The following is a 14,240-nucleotide window of genomic DNA, read 5'->3' as shown; positions in this document are numbered from 1 at the left end:
CTCGCGCCTCGGCTCGATCCCCATCCTCCGTTCCCATATCCCCCGCGCCCGATCTCCTCCTCGACGTTGGCCCTGCTGCCGAGCGCCGCCCCTCTGTGCGACGCCTCCTGCTTGCCTTCCATGGCACCCCGCATCTGCCGCGCCTCACCCTTCGCCGCTCGCGTTGCCCGCTGGCTCCGGCAAGCATTGCGCTGGCAAGCCCCTCCAGGACTCCTTCTTCTCCTCCTCGCCCGTGACCTGAGCTATGCGCTCACGACCGCGCCATGGCCACCTCCCTCTGCTGCCAGTCCAACCCCGTCCGTGGCGTGGGACGCCCGGCCTGCTCGTCGTTGTTGCTCCACCATGATGGCCTCCCTCGACCCATCCCCGACCTCCTTGTTCGACTCCTGGTTGGATCCCGCAAGTCCTTGTCTGCGCTGCCCGACTTGCCATCTTCGTGTCCTGCTCGAGCCCGGGCTAGATGCTGCATGTCCATGTCTCCATTGGCCACCTCTTCCTTTTGGCATGCCTGAGCTCACCTCGAGTCTTCTTGCCGAGGCCTCCGCGGCGAGCAGTGCCCCTGCGATCATCGCATCTGCAAGCCCCGCTGCCTTCGGATGCAGCCGGATCTTTTTGTCCCATTAGACACCGATGCCAAGTTCCTCTCCGTCAAGTGTACCCCGAGTACAACTACACAGTGATACGCCAAGTACCCCCTCGGATCGTCAAGTTCGACTACACGGAGCCGCCAAGTACCACTATGATTGCCGTGTACATCTACCGTCGCCCGAAGACCCGTGTACCGCGAGCGCCAAGTTCGACTACCGCACGGTTACGCCAAGTTCATCTACGGAACGTGTACGTCTCCAATGGGGTACCACTACCGACGCCGTGTACGACTACTTCCCACGATGACCCATGAACCACTACTTCCTCTACATCGCGAGAACGTCTACTTCCCTCAACAACTCGAACCGCCCCGAAAATGCACGCTTCAAAGGTATAACCCCGAGACGACTGCCCGTGAACGAATGCTTGTGTGTTTGATGAGATGCTCGTGTTTGCACCGTGTCTGAGAGAGGTCTTTGCATGTTCCTCGTTTGCCATGCCGCCGTCCCGTGGGAACCTAGAATCCGGGAGCACCCCACCATCCTTGCATGACACGCTCACGCCCACTTCCTTTTGCACCGGTATCTCCGTGAGCTACCGGAACCGATATGTTGCCGTGGCATCATTTTCGGATTCATTGCCATGGCACCCGTTTCGTTCCGCCATGGTGACCAAATGCTCCTTATCATCTTCATGCCAACATTTTCATAAAAATTGCATATAACTTGTTTATGTCATCCGCATCTTGATAACAACATTTAAATGTATAAAATTGTGTTTGCATTAAATTGCTAAATGACATGTGGGGATTTTACGGAATTGTTGTTTGTTGTTTCCGGCCTCACTTAAACTTGCCTAGATAGGTAGTTTAATTATGCTTCACCCGTTGCCTTGTTTAATAACATTTAATAATTGCTGAGTATCTTAACCGAGAGTGAACTAAATACTTGCATGTGGTGTTTCGTCAATATGCAACTCGTTGCATATTGAGATCCACTTAAGTTGTAGTATTGTTTGTTGCACTTTGCCATGCCATGCCTCTTTAAACCAGACATGCATCATACTTGATTGTGCATCATGCCATGATTATGCTTGTGTGTTCACCATGTTGTTTGCTTCATTCCGGTTTGCTTCTCTCGTTAGCTTCGGTTTCGTTCCGGAGTTGTGAGGATTCGTTCGACTACGTTCGTTCGTCTTCTTCATGGACTCGTTCTTCTTCCTTGCGGAATCTCAGGCAAGATGACCATTACCCTTGAAATCACTTCAATCTTTGCTTGCTAGTTGCTCCGTTCTATTGCTATGCTACGCTACCTATCACTTGTTTACCATGCCTCCCAAATTGCCATGTCAGCCTCTAACCTTTTCACCATTCCTAGCAAACCTTTGCTTGGCTATGTTACCGCTTTGCTCAGCCCTCTTATAGCATTGCTAGTTGCAGGTGAAGTTGAAGATTGATCCATTACGGACAGGATTATGTTGAGATATCACAATATCTCTTATTTAATTAATGCATCTATATACTTGGTAAAGGGTGGAAGACTCGGCCTTATGCCTGGTGTTTTGTTCCACTCTTGCCGCCCTAGTTTCCGTCATACCGGCGTTATGTTCCCGGATTTTGCGTTCCTTACGAGGTTGGGTGATTTATGGGACCCCCTTGACAGTTCGCTTTGAATAAAACTCCTCCAGCAAGGCCCAACATTGGTTTTAACATTTGCCACCTAAGCCTTTTTCCCTTGGGTTCTGCAGACTCAAGGGTCATCTTTATTTTACCCCCCGGGCCAGTGCTCCTCCGAGTGTTGGTCCAAACTAGAGCACCGTGCGGGACCATTCCTTGGCAACTTGGATTACGTCGGTACATGCACGCTTAGCTTATCCGGTGTGCCCTAAGAACGAGATATGTGCAGCTCCTATCGGGATTTGTCGGCACAGGGGGTAGTCTCGCTGGTCTTGTTTTACCATTGTCGAAATGTCTTGTAAACCGGGATTCCGAGTCTGATCGGGTCTTCCTGGGAGATGGAATATCCTTCGTTGACCGTGAGAGCTTATGATGGGCTAAGTTGGGACACCCCTGCAGGGTATAAACTTTCGAGAGCCGTGCCCGCGGTTATGTGGCAGATGGGAATTTGTTAATGTCCGGTTGTAGATAACTTGACACCAGATCCGAATTAAAACGCATCAACCGCGTGTGTAGCCGTGATGGTCTCTTTTCGGCGGAGTCCGGGAAGTGAACACGGTTTTGGGTTATGTTTGAGGTAAGTAGGAGTTCAGGATCACTTCTTGATCATTGCTGGCTTCACGACCGTTCTGTTTGCTCTCTTCTCGCTCTTATTTACGTATGTTAGCCACCATATCCTGCTTAGTCGTTGCTGCAACCTCACCACCCTACCCCTTCCTTTCCTATAAGCTTAAATAGTCTTGATCTCGCGGGTTTTGAGATTGCTGAGTCCTCGTGACTCACCAGATACTATCACAATAGTTGCAGGTTCCGATGATACCAGTGCAGGTGATGCAACCGATCTCAGATGGGAGCTCAACGAAGATCTTGGTTGTTACTATGTTTTGTTTCTTGATGATCAGTAGTGGAGCCCAGTTGGGACGATCGGGGATCTAGCAGTTGGGTTATCTTCTTTTCTTTTGGCTTCGTCCATAGTCGGACTAGGTGTGTACTCTGAATGACGTATGAATTATATGTTCATTGTGTGAATTGGCGATTGTAAGCCAACTCTTTATCCCATTCTTGTTCATTACATGGGACTGTAAAGATGACCCTTCTTGCGACAAAACCACCATGTGGTTATGCCTCTAAGTCGTGCTTCGACACGTGGGAGATATAGCCGCATCGTGGGTGTTACACTGTATATATTACAAAAAACTCTATAAAAGCAATTTGGAAAATGTTGACCAAGCATTCAAAAAATGTTAAATGTGTATAGAATAAATGTTTACCACGTATATGAAAGATTTATAAAAAGCATGTATAAATATGTGATCATGTATCAAAAAATGTTAATCATGCATTGAATTTTTTTTGAACAAGTATTTTAAAAATGTTGATAAAGTATTTGAAAAATATATAATGTGTATAGGATTTTTTTCACCATGTATTAAAAATATGATGATTTTTTTTATCATGTATATAACATCTTAATCAAGCATTTGAAAAAAATGTTGAATAAGTATTTGAAAAATGGTGATCAAGCATTTAAAAATTTTTAAATGTGTAAAAACAAAATCTTGACCATGTATTGAAAAATGATGCATTTTTTATCATGTATATAAATATGTTAATCAAGCACTTCAGAAATATTGAATAAGTATATGAAAAATGGTGATCAAGAATTTGAAAAATGTTGAATGTGTATAGAAAAACATGTACACCATGTATTAAAAATGATGAGTTTTTTATCATGTATACAAATTTTTAATCAAGCATTTGAAAAAAATGTTGAACAATTATTTGTGAAATGTTGATTAAGTATTTGAAAAAAATCTTAAATGTATATATAAATAATGTTGGCCATGCATTTTATTTTGTAAATATAACATTTAGAAAAATGTTAAAAGCATTTTAAAAATGTTTAAAATATGTATACAAATATGACCATGTATAAAAGAATGTTAAATTTGTATTAAAATATGTCAAACATATAATAGAAAATTGTTGTTGACATGTACAAAAAAGTAGAAATGAAAAAATGAAACAAAGAGAATAAAAAAGCAAAAAAGAAAAAAAGTAAATCAAAAGAAAAAAGAAACTGAAAAATAAAACTGAAGAAACGATTTTTTTTAAGAAATAGAGAAGAAAATGAAAAATAAAACTGAAAAAAATGAGTGAAAACCAAGAAAGAAAGAAAGAAAAGAAAAAAAACCAAGTAAAACGGAGAAAGAACGGAAAATATGGTTTTATTTACTTCAAGTAGTTCGCCCCGCCCTCTGACAAGGTTCCGTAAAAAAAAGTAGTTCGCACCCTTAAGATGAAGCATGAAATGAGGGATGGCTTATCCCACACTCTCTTTTTTCCTGTGATTATTTATTTTACAAGAGCGATAATGGGCCGGCCCTATAACAACCAGAAAGAGGAGAAGAAGTTGGACACAAGAGGAACCATGGGTCTCGCATAACGTGAGATATAGCGCTGGCGAACCTTCTGTATGGACATGATGTTGGTTTTATTTATAAGTTGGGGCAAAAGCCTTTTTTGAGGTTATAGCAGTGATATGCATGGCACATACATTTAGCAAAAAAATATTTATTTATTTTTGCCGCATAGGCAAAGAACTAAACATCTTCACGCACGAAATACAAGCTGGGGTTACGCCTCAAAAAGAAAAACAACGAGCATGGTTTTTTTCTGCTAAGACATGTTATTTTGTTCTGGTTACGTATCCGTCCACCGACAACATACATATCAGTAGGGAAGGATCCCCGTGGCCCTGCCGTATTCAACGAGGTCGTCGAATATCTCACTTATTTTTATTTTTATTTTTGCAGAAAAAACTTCCAATCTATTCATCTTCAATCATGGTAGTACAACGAAAACTAGAAATAATAAAAATTACATCCAAATCCGTAGACCACCTAGCGACGACTACAAGCACTGAAGCGAGCCGAAGGCGCGTCGCTGTCATCGCCCCTCCCTCGCCGGAGCCGGGCAAACCTTGTTGTAGTAGACAGTCGGGAAGTCGTCGTGCTAAGGCCCCGTAGAACCAACGCATCAGAACAGCAACCGCCGCGGATGAAGAGTGTAGATCAAAATGATCCAACCTGAAAACATACGAACGAAGACGAACGACGAACAGATCCGAGCAAATCCACCAAAGATAGATCCGCCGGAGACACAACTCTACACGCCCACCGACGATGCAAGGCGCATCACCGAAACGGGGGCTAGGCGGGGAGACCTTTATTCCATCTTCAGGGAGCCGCCCCCGTCTCGCCTTCCTAAGCAGGACACAAACCCTAACAAAGCTCGAAAAAAGATTTAAAAACGGAGCCCTTCCACCGGCAAGGACTCGAACCGCCGCGGTCTCATGGAAACAACCACACACGTACAACCATCAGGCCAAGCTAATGTCGAATATCTCACTTAAATCATCGTGCTTGAACTCGAACCCTTCCCCGATGAGCTTCTGAGACGATAAACACACTCTTGGCTTCTCTAGGGACCCAGCAAAGCTACACAAGTATATATTCGGATATCATTAAACCCGTGTTAAAAATATAGCTGTGTGCGTGCCACCGGTTTAGATAGACTGTTTGCATACCGTTCAAGTTTCACATTGTATTGTGGTACTTCTCGGCTACGAGACGGGCAAGCTGCACGAAGGTGGTGTTGTGGCTGCAGCAGATGTACCTGCCCGCCAAGGACTCGTTCTCGGCTACAAACACCTCAGCGCGACACAGATCCTCCACGTGGCATATCGACACGGAGTCGGTGACCGACTGTACGCCTATCAGGATGTCCAGCTGTGTCTCATTGCCTGAAAAATGTCACCGGTCAAATTAACACTCAGCTAGCGAGCACTGGTCATGTTGTGGAAAACAGAGAAATGATATGGCAGGAAGGTCTCTCTCACCAGACAACAGGGAGAGGGTGACGGGGACGCTTGATGTGGGCTTGGAGACCGGCGCCGCGCCCAAGGTGAACACGGGCAGCACGATGACGAGGATGATGCCGTTCTCCTCCGCAAATTTGCTCGCCGCCTTCTCGAGAAGCACCTTGGACACGACGTATTCCTACGATACAAATTACACGTAACAAATACCTTCCATCCAATATAAACGTCCAGGCGAGAGAGATTGAGTAGAAAGATTCGAAAATCCTTTTCTAACCCTAGGCTCATCTGCACCCTTGCTGAAGAAAAAAAAAGTGCTAGAAATTTTTAAAAAGATCAACTTTTTTGCATGGTAGATAATTTGATGCGTGAGTTCCGCTCTACTTTTCAAATCATTTGGACATCTGAGCAACTCTCAACAAAAATGACAAATTCGGCGTCCGTAAAAAAGCTTACTGTTCACGTTGTATTATTCTGACCCGATTTGTCTTTTTTGCTGAGAACTACTCAGGTGTTTAAATGATCTGAAAATTGGAGCAGACCTCGCGCAATAAATTATCTACCATATAATTTTTTATGAATTTGTATGAATTGTTTTTGAGCGGGTGCAGATAAGGCTGGGCACCGCTGTACTCGGAAAGATTTATGTACCCAAGTTGGTGGTTTGTTGGCTCTGATGTACTCGACGTTGGACCAGGAGCTCTCGTCCAGCACGTGGCCGCCGCCCTGCAGCGGCCTCCTGGACACGCTGGCGTCCGACGACGTCAGAATCACCCGCTTCACCGTCCCCGCTCGCACGCACGACCTCATCACGTTGAGTGTTCCTTGGACGGCCGGCTTGATCATATCTCTCTGGCATCGAACACGAAGCACGGTAAGTGATCCCAAAAGTGGAATAAAAACTAACATGATTGAGTTGCCAAATACTGAAACGCCAACGGTGGGCTGAGGATAAGTCGTCAGACAGTGAGTGATGGCAGACAACTTAAATGGTGTCCCACATCCCAACAACCACACCTCCCAACAGTGGTGCAAATGGCTGCTTACCTCAGGATCTGCTGAGCCGAAGTTCATCAGAGCGGCGACAAGGAAGGCGTAGTCACAGCCGGAAGCTGCATCGTCGAAGCTGCCTTCTTCGTCCAGCCGGGCACGGATGACCTCCAAGGGGCCAAGCGCTTGCAAGTCCTTGAGGTGGGAATTCTTCTCCGTGTCATCTGCATTCAGCTTACAAAATCTTCAGAGACCAAAACAGTTTCCATCAATCTCAGCATGATCTCCCCGCAAAAATAAAATAAAATAAAAAAATCTCAGCATGATGATTTGGCTAAAAAAGCTTTGCTGCTGACTTTATCCAGTCGATTCTGAACTCTGAAGAACCTACTAAGGTTTCGCCTCAAACTCCGGAATGGACAGTTTAGAACCTAATGATTGTCACCTCAAACTCGGAAGGAAAAGTTGCTGAAGTACGTACGTACGTACTCTACGAGACAGAACTATAGAAGCCAAGAAGCAAGAAAGGAACCGGGGTCTCTGACGGTCGTCTTGACAGCGTAGCCTTTCTGGAGCAGCAGCTTGATGAGCGCTGAAGCGATGTAACCGCTCCCTCCGGTGACGCACGCCGTCTTCTTCCCCTCACTCGACGACATCGCCGGCCGCTACTCGATCGGTACCTCTCCTGGAAAACGGAAGGATGATGCGCTCGTTCACCTCTCTTCAAGAACAGAGGTTGTGAGGTAGTTCATGTGGGGATTGTTGGCACACTACAATGAGCTGCAAAAATAACATATCCTATGGGGGAAAGAGGATCCTGCATTAACGATCGAGACAAGTAGCAGGCTAGTAGTAATGCATAAGGTTTTTTCTTTTCAGTAGTTCAAAAAGACCTGCATTACATGCATAGTTCCCTGTCAGAAAGTGATGCCGTAGCTGCTGCTGGTGGTTGATCCGTAGGTCTCTGTGCACCCCGGATGTAAACGGATCGGATCGGATCGGATAATGCCTTTACTGTATCCTTTACCACATTTTTTTGTCGGATTCGGAGCGGATCGGATAATGACCGGATGCGGATTCGAATACGGATTATATCGGACTACGGATTCGGAGCGGAAGCGGAGCAGACTCGGACCGAAAACGGATAAAAAATGTATGTAGATCTTTTCCATAATATCTATCATGATCTATGCAAAGAAAAACAATATATAAGTAACCAATTAATTTTTACTGATCAATGAAATTAATAGCTTACACGCTGCAGCGAAGACATTACACATCGTAGGTTATTGTGTTCTCTAGTCCATAACAGAATCTATTTAAATATTAATCCAGTTAGCTTGTACAGTACGTATTCTCAGGTCTATTAGCTACGCTTGTACACGTACATGTGGTTTGTACACTCATACGAGGGTGCTATTAGGGTTATGGTTATATGATATTTATATGTGGTAATTATAATGGTCTAATTGGATATTTGGGCTTGTCGATTGGATCAAATTTATCGGACAATCCTATTTGATAACACCGGATAATCCGCAAAAAATACCGAATAGTCCATATCCGTCGGATATTATCGGTACAATATCCGCTACCATATTTGTCGGATATTCGGTTGACCAAAATCCGTATCCGCATTCATATCCGTCGGATTTGTGAAAGTGCATACTATATCCAAAAAAACGGATGCGGATGCGGATTCGGAAATGGAAATTATCCGTAACATTTACATCCGCACGTACGGCCAGAAACGATTCAATCACAATTCGACAGCCATGAGGATGAAGGCCTGAGAGGGTAGGGATTAGGTGCAGTTTTATTGTCCTAAATGAGGCCTTTAAGAAAGGAACTACAAGTTGCAAATTATATTCACCGCTTTCAATTTAGATATCAAGATTCATACAAATATAAAAGGATTGAAAAATCTTGATGGGATGGCTTGGTTGTCAATCGACCGAATGATAGTCACTCCTTGAAAAACTTATATAGAAGTCCTGATAGGCAAACACGATTTATTTTGAGAAATGTGAACAACTTTTGAATTTATGTACAAATTTAAAGGAATTAAAAACAAGAAGTGTTTTTAAAATTCCTGAACAAGTGTTTGAAAACACATACATATTTTGAATTTGTAAACAAACTTTGAAAACTGAAATATATTTTGAATTTTTGACCAAGAAATTTTTGGAAAAAACATTCTTTTTGGATACGCGATCTTTTTTAAAACAATTCTAATTTTTTTTAAAAAATAGGAACATTTTTTTGAAGTTTTGCACAATTTTTGGAAGCACAAACATTTCTTGAATTTTGAAAGAAAATGAAGATTGGAACACTTTTTGAAATTTCTTATTTTTTTAAAAATAAACAGAAAAAGAAAAACCTGAAAACCAGTGGAAGAAAACATCAGGAAAGAGAAAACCAGTTTAGGAACCTTCTAGAAGGTTTTCAAGACCGTCTGGAAGGTTCCCAAAATGGATCGCGTACTACGCTCACGTTGTACAAATGCGCCGCCCCATAACTCATTCGCTCGCTTCATCCCTGTGCGAACCTTCGCCATTTTGTCGCAGAATGCGACATACTATATGGAATTCCCTGAATATATATGTCGCCATTTTGTCACATAATGCGACATACTCCCTTTGTTTCTTTTTAATTCGCATATAAGAATTGGTCAAAGTCAAACTATGTAAAGTCTGACTAGCTTTGTAGGAAAAGATATCAATATTCACAATATGAAATTAACATTATTAGATGAATGATGATATTAATTTCAATGACATATAACTTTAGTATTGTAGATGATGATATATTTTTCTATAATGTTAATGAAACTTTGCGAAGTTTGATTTTGACCAAATCTTATATGGAGACTAAAAAGAAACGGAGGGAGTATATGAATCCCTCCTTTTAGCGATCTTCAACCCAAAGCTGGTTGTATAGACCGGTAGCCACCGCCGGCTTTCCCCTCTGTGTATACCTGCTACAGGTACTCTACTCCATCAAAAGGAAAACAGCAATCCGTAAAAAAAGTTAAGATAATAGACACTTGGAGCACTAATAGGTACCCCATATTAGTGATTCCACATCACCTAAACAGTAACTATTCCACCAAACTGAAGACAAGCTATCAGACATGCAGTCTATCAATAAGTAATGAAGGACGCCGGTAACTCAAATCTAACACTAACAAGTGTCCCGAGCACATTGCAACTGAACTGATTTACCCTCCTGACAGGCAATTTGCACTTTTAATTTTTTTTGCAATCACTAGTTGGCAATTAGCATGGCGCGACGGTGATTCAAAGCACCTAGCTAGTGAGATCACTAGAAGAACGAGACCAGTAGCCAGAACCCGGAGAAAGAAGACGCAGCTTGCAGCGACCACGTGATGAATGCCAGAGTGACCGAAAGCGCGAACTGATTGCAGGCCAGCCACGAGAACCCCTCACAGAAGTTCACATCTTTCATGAAGAAAATCGTCAGGCAGGCGGCGGCACAAACTCCTGAGAACATGAGAACCGCCACGGCCTGCAATGCATTCAAAATGTGATCACTCAGATAGACCTTTGCTAACTACCTGACAGTTCGTCGGCAAAGTTCGATCGAGCACCTGATGAATTTCTGTTTTCCTAAGAACTAACATTGATTTAAAAAAATCTGGGTTTAATTGTTGCGGTGCATGCTTTCAACTAATTCAGACGTAGCTCCGTGGACAATAGAAGAGACAAAGCGAACGACTTACCCAGTCGACGATAACAATGAGCAATAGACGAGCCGGTGCGTGAAGATCCTTTTGATTCCTGAGAGAAAAGATATCCAGACAAGCAAGGGGCAAACTCCACAGAAACTGCAGCACCGAAGCAAAGTTCAGGTAGCTGCAGGAGACCATAATACAGGCGTTAGTTGATGTCAACACAACGAGCTCCTGCACAGGCAATTCTGAAGAGTAGTCAACACATTTTAGACCTATGCAGTTCACAGTCTCAATGATATGAACTTGATATGAAAAAGATAAATCATCGGCGCTCATCAGCATGCACAGCAGTCAAGACAAGTCACATGTGGGCACACAGAGCCTAAGTTTAACAATCCTGATAAAATATTATCATGGGAAGAAAAACTGTAGGTAAATGGAAAACATGAGGCTTCGTTCTTTACACGTACGCTGACAAAATCACATACACAAAGAAAACACGTCCAATATCCCAGTCCCATTTTTGAACAAGTATGGTGCTGTTCACCCCTTCCTGCCGGGAACTCAACATCCCAGTGATTAGATCACACCAAACGAAGTTTTACTCGGAAAAATTCTAGGCACAGTTCAATTGTCAGTCAATTTCCAGCAGCAATCACCTTACCTGAACATGAATCCTTGGTAGGGCAGCTTCAACAAAAACACGCATCTCCCATCGGAAGACAAATCAGCTAATCTAGGAAGTGAGCTCAGTTGTTCTGTCCTTTATCTACTCTTCAAGTGATTAATCTACTCCTCTGTTTTGGTCTGCTGCTCAAGAAGGGTTCTATAAATATTCTACTACTAGCTCAGACGTGATTTTTTTTTTCTTCTAACTAATAAATAGTATGTTGTTCCTTTTCCGGCGGTGTATATCTAAGATAAATTGGGCAGTGATTCGTATGGCATGATGCTGAATGAAAAAGTAAAATCATCAGGGACCAACAGCATGCATCTAGGCTTCTGTACAGGAAACCTCCCCCAAAAACTCCAAGAGGGAGGGGGGACTCTGAATTTTACAACCGAAGTAACAGCTTGAGCTTGAAGCAGTGGGGATGCTACTTGAGTGATGCTCATGAATTTGCAAGAAAACACACGGAGGGGAGGACATCCAAGAAACGATTACTGAAGGAAGAAAGAAAATCTAGGAACTCATCTCAACACACAGACACAGCAAGCCGAGAAGTAGCACTAATTTGCTGGAGAATGAAACTGGTGGCAGGGGGGAGAGAGAGTACAAGTAGGCGCTGTAGTTGGAGAAGCCATAAGCAGAGAACATGGCGAAGACGGATCCGGCGGCGAAGACGCACTGCGACACCCGGAGCGCCATGCCGCTCCATGTCCCCGGGCTCCCCACTATGCGCTTCATCCCCTGCCTCTGCACTGCCTGGGCTTCGATTGCTGCGGTGCGGAGAGGTGGGTGGGATTGAGAACCTGACTGATGGAGTCCTACTGGCTACCCGGGCAGGATCTGCAGCACTAGCTAACTTGTTGTGTGCACTTGGCTCGCGTGAGATAGATAGATAGGAAAGGTGATGGGCAAAAGAAGAGAGCAGGAATTTCACACCATTTTCACTTTTCCCTATATGGGTAACAGGTGCCCATTGCCAAGAAATCACCGTGTCCTGTCAGTTTTGGCTAGGGCGAGCAGGGCCATGTGATCCCAGGTAGCTTTACGCTTTACCCTTGCACCAAATGGGAAGCTGCATCGAGCGATTCGAAGTGCAAGAATGATGGCAGGAGTGTGGTAAAACTTTTTCTTTTTGAATTGGAAGCGTGGTAAAACTATGGATATACATGAAAAACATGAGGCATCAATCATCCAAGTAGATAAACTCCGCTGGCATCGAGAAATAGAACGGTACCAACAAGGTCCGTAATGGAAAATGTGTGAATATGTCTATTCCTATGTAGTATTAAATTATTTTTTTACAACCCATTCTCTCTCTCTCGCGGCATGGAGTTTATAGACAGCAACCTTAAATTGCAGCAAACGTCCAAACTGAGTAGTCCGAACATAGTTTGCCATTCAACGACGTCCTGCATCGATCCATGGATCAGTCCGCGCGCCCGTTTTTCAGCCCACCTAAAACCACATCAGGACCCGTACCTCATCCCTTTTCCCTTTCTCTACATCTGCTTCCTCCATGACCAATGTCGTCACTGTACCACCCCGGCCACCCACCAAGCTCTTGCCGGACCTCCGCCGCTTTTCCTACGCTGGCGTTCCACACCTATCGCCCGTCTAGTATCATCCATCCCTACGGATGTTGTCCATGCATGGGGGTCACTATGCCTAGCAAATGCTTCGTGAAATGTCGTTGCTAAATTGTTGACCATTTTTCTTCCTTCTTGAAGCCATGGTTTCAAACAAGGAGTACATCTATGCGAACTGTGTTGAGTCGTCCGACGAGGAAGATTATGCGGGTCAAACGGCGATGTTGCAGGCGGTCCTTGCAGATGTGAAGCATGCGAAAGAGCATGTTCTCAATTTCAAGATATCAATCAAGTGTTATCGAGTGCTAAATCGGAATATGGCACGGGGCATTTGGCGCTCATGGACGACTACTTGGCCGCACATGCCCTATTCGATGACAACTTTGGCAAGACGCATTCGGATGTGGAAAAATATGTTCTATCACACCTACAATGGGGTCCTATCCTACAATGACCACTTTATCATGAAGTAGGATGGCATATGAAGAATTGGATTATCTGGTTATAGAATTGTACGACTGCATTGCGGATGCTTGCCTATGGCATGTCAGCAGATTTGTCGAATGAGTACTCGGATATCTGAGAGCACATGTAGAGATGCCATGGTGAGGCTTGCTACTGCGGTGGTCGAAGTGTTTAGACCTTAGTACTTGAGAGAACCAACTGTTGCAAAAACCAAAAGGATCATGGAGATTTCTGAAGCAAGAGGGTGGTGAGGTATCCTCCAATCCCTTGATTGAAGAACTGCCCATATGCTCTATAAGAAAAATATCAGGGCCATGTTAAGAAGCCCACCATCATTCTTGAAGCAGTTGCAGCACAAGACCTCTAGATTTGGCACGCTTTGGCATGTACAGGTCTCACAATAATATCAATGTGTTGCAGCGATCTACATTCTTTACTAGGTTAACTAAAGGAAAAGCTCCTTCGTGCAACTATATTGTCAATGGGCATGACTATAACATGGCTACTCTCTAATTGATGATATATATATATATATATATATATATATATATATATATATATATATATATATATATATATATATATATATATATATATATATATATATCCTCGATGGGCATTTTCATAGCCATTTCGAGATATATTGCCATGCAACTTCCAGTGCTCAGTCTTATGACATGTGTGTTCATAAT

The 14,240-nt window shown here is 43.6% G+C and overlaps 2 protein-coding genes across 2 annotated transcripts; both read right to left on the bottom strand.

The window, feature by feature from the left end:
- Nucleotides 1–5,467: 5,467 nt before the first annotated feature.
- Nucleotides 5,468–8,063, bottom strand: LOC123042237 (anthocyanidin reductase ((2S)-flavan-3-ol-forming)). The gene is made up of 6 exons (XM_044464732.1): nucleotides 7,666–8,063; nucleotides 7,191–7,357; nucleotides 6,795–6,995; nucleotides 6,165–6,324; nucleotides 5,853–6,068; nucleotides 5,468–5,763 (listed from the first exon to the last, which is right to left on the bottom strand). The coding sequence occupies exons 1-5, from the start codon at nucleotides 7,787–7,789 to the stop codon at nucleotides 5,863–5,865; spliced, it is 858 nt and encodes a 285-aa protein (XP_044320667.1). The 5' UTR covers nucleotides 7,790–8,063; the 3' UTR covers nucleotides 5,468–5,763; nucleotides 5,853–5,862.
- A 2,027-nt stretch (nucleotides 8,064–10,090) lies between these two features.
- LOC123042236 (CASP-like protein 5B3) lies at nucleotides 10,091–12,351 on the bottom strand. Its single transcript, XM_044464731.1, has 3 exons — nucleotides 12,105–12,351; nucleotides 10,876–11,008; nucleotides 10,091–10,661 (listed from the first exon to the last, which is right to left on the bottom strand). Exons 1-3 carry the CDS (start codon nucleotides 12,233–12,235, stop codon nucleotides 10,458–10,460), a joined length of 468 nt encoding a protein of 155 aa, XP_044320666.1. The 5' UTR covers nucleotides 12,236–12,351; the 3' UTR covers nucleotides 10,091–10,457.
- Between the last annotated feature and the right edge of the window lie 1,889 nt (nucleotides 12,352–14,240).

This window comes from Triticum aestivum, chromosome 2B (genome assembly GCF_018294505.1).
Source record: "Triticum aestivum cultivar Chinese Spring chromosome 2B, IWGSC CS RefSeq v2.1, whole genome shotgun sequence".
NCBI lineage: Eukaryota > Viridiplantae > Streptophyta > Magnoliopsida > Poales > Poaceae > Triticum > Triticum aestivum.
The sequence above is the reverse complement of the archived record's forward strand: the minus strand, read 5'-3'. Positions and strand labels throughout refer to the sequence as shown.

What these genes read in the sequence shown, in the direction of transcription:
- LOC123042237 (XM_044464732.1), bottom strand. Translation starts at nt 7,789, where the DNA reads ATGTCGTCGAGTGAGGGGAAGAAGACGGCGTGCGTCACCGGAGGGAGC. An exon ending in GACGACCGTCAGAGACCCCG is followed by an intron (nt 7,358 to 7,665) that starts GTTCCTTTCTTG and finishes AGCTGAATGCAG; the next exon opens with ATGACACGGAGAAGAATTCC. An exon ending in CACCCTCTCCCTGTTGTCTG is followed by an intron (nt 6,069 to 6,164) that starts GTGAGAGAGACC and finishes GACATTTTTCAG; the next exon opens with GCAATGAGACACAGCTGGAC.
- LOC123042236 (XM_044464731.1), bottom strand. Translation starts at nt 12,235, where the DNA reads ATGAAGCGCATAGTGGGGAGCCCGGGGACATGGAGCGGCATGGCGCTC. An exon ending in TCCAACTACAGCGCCTACTT is followed by an intron (nt 11,009 to 12,104) that starts GTACTCTCTCTC and finishes GGTCTCCTGCAG; the next exon opens with CTACCTGAACTTTGCTTCGG. An exon ending in TCATTGTTATCGTCGACTGG is followed by an intron (nt 10,662 to 10,875) that starts GTAAGTCGTTCG and finishes AATGCATTGCAG; the next exon opens with GCCGTGGCGGTTCTCATGTT.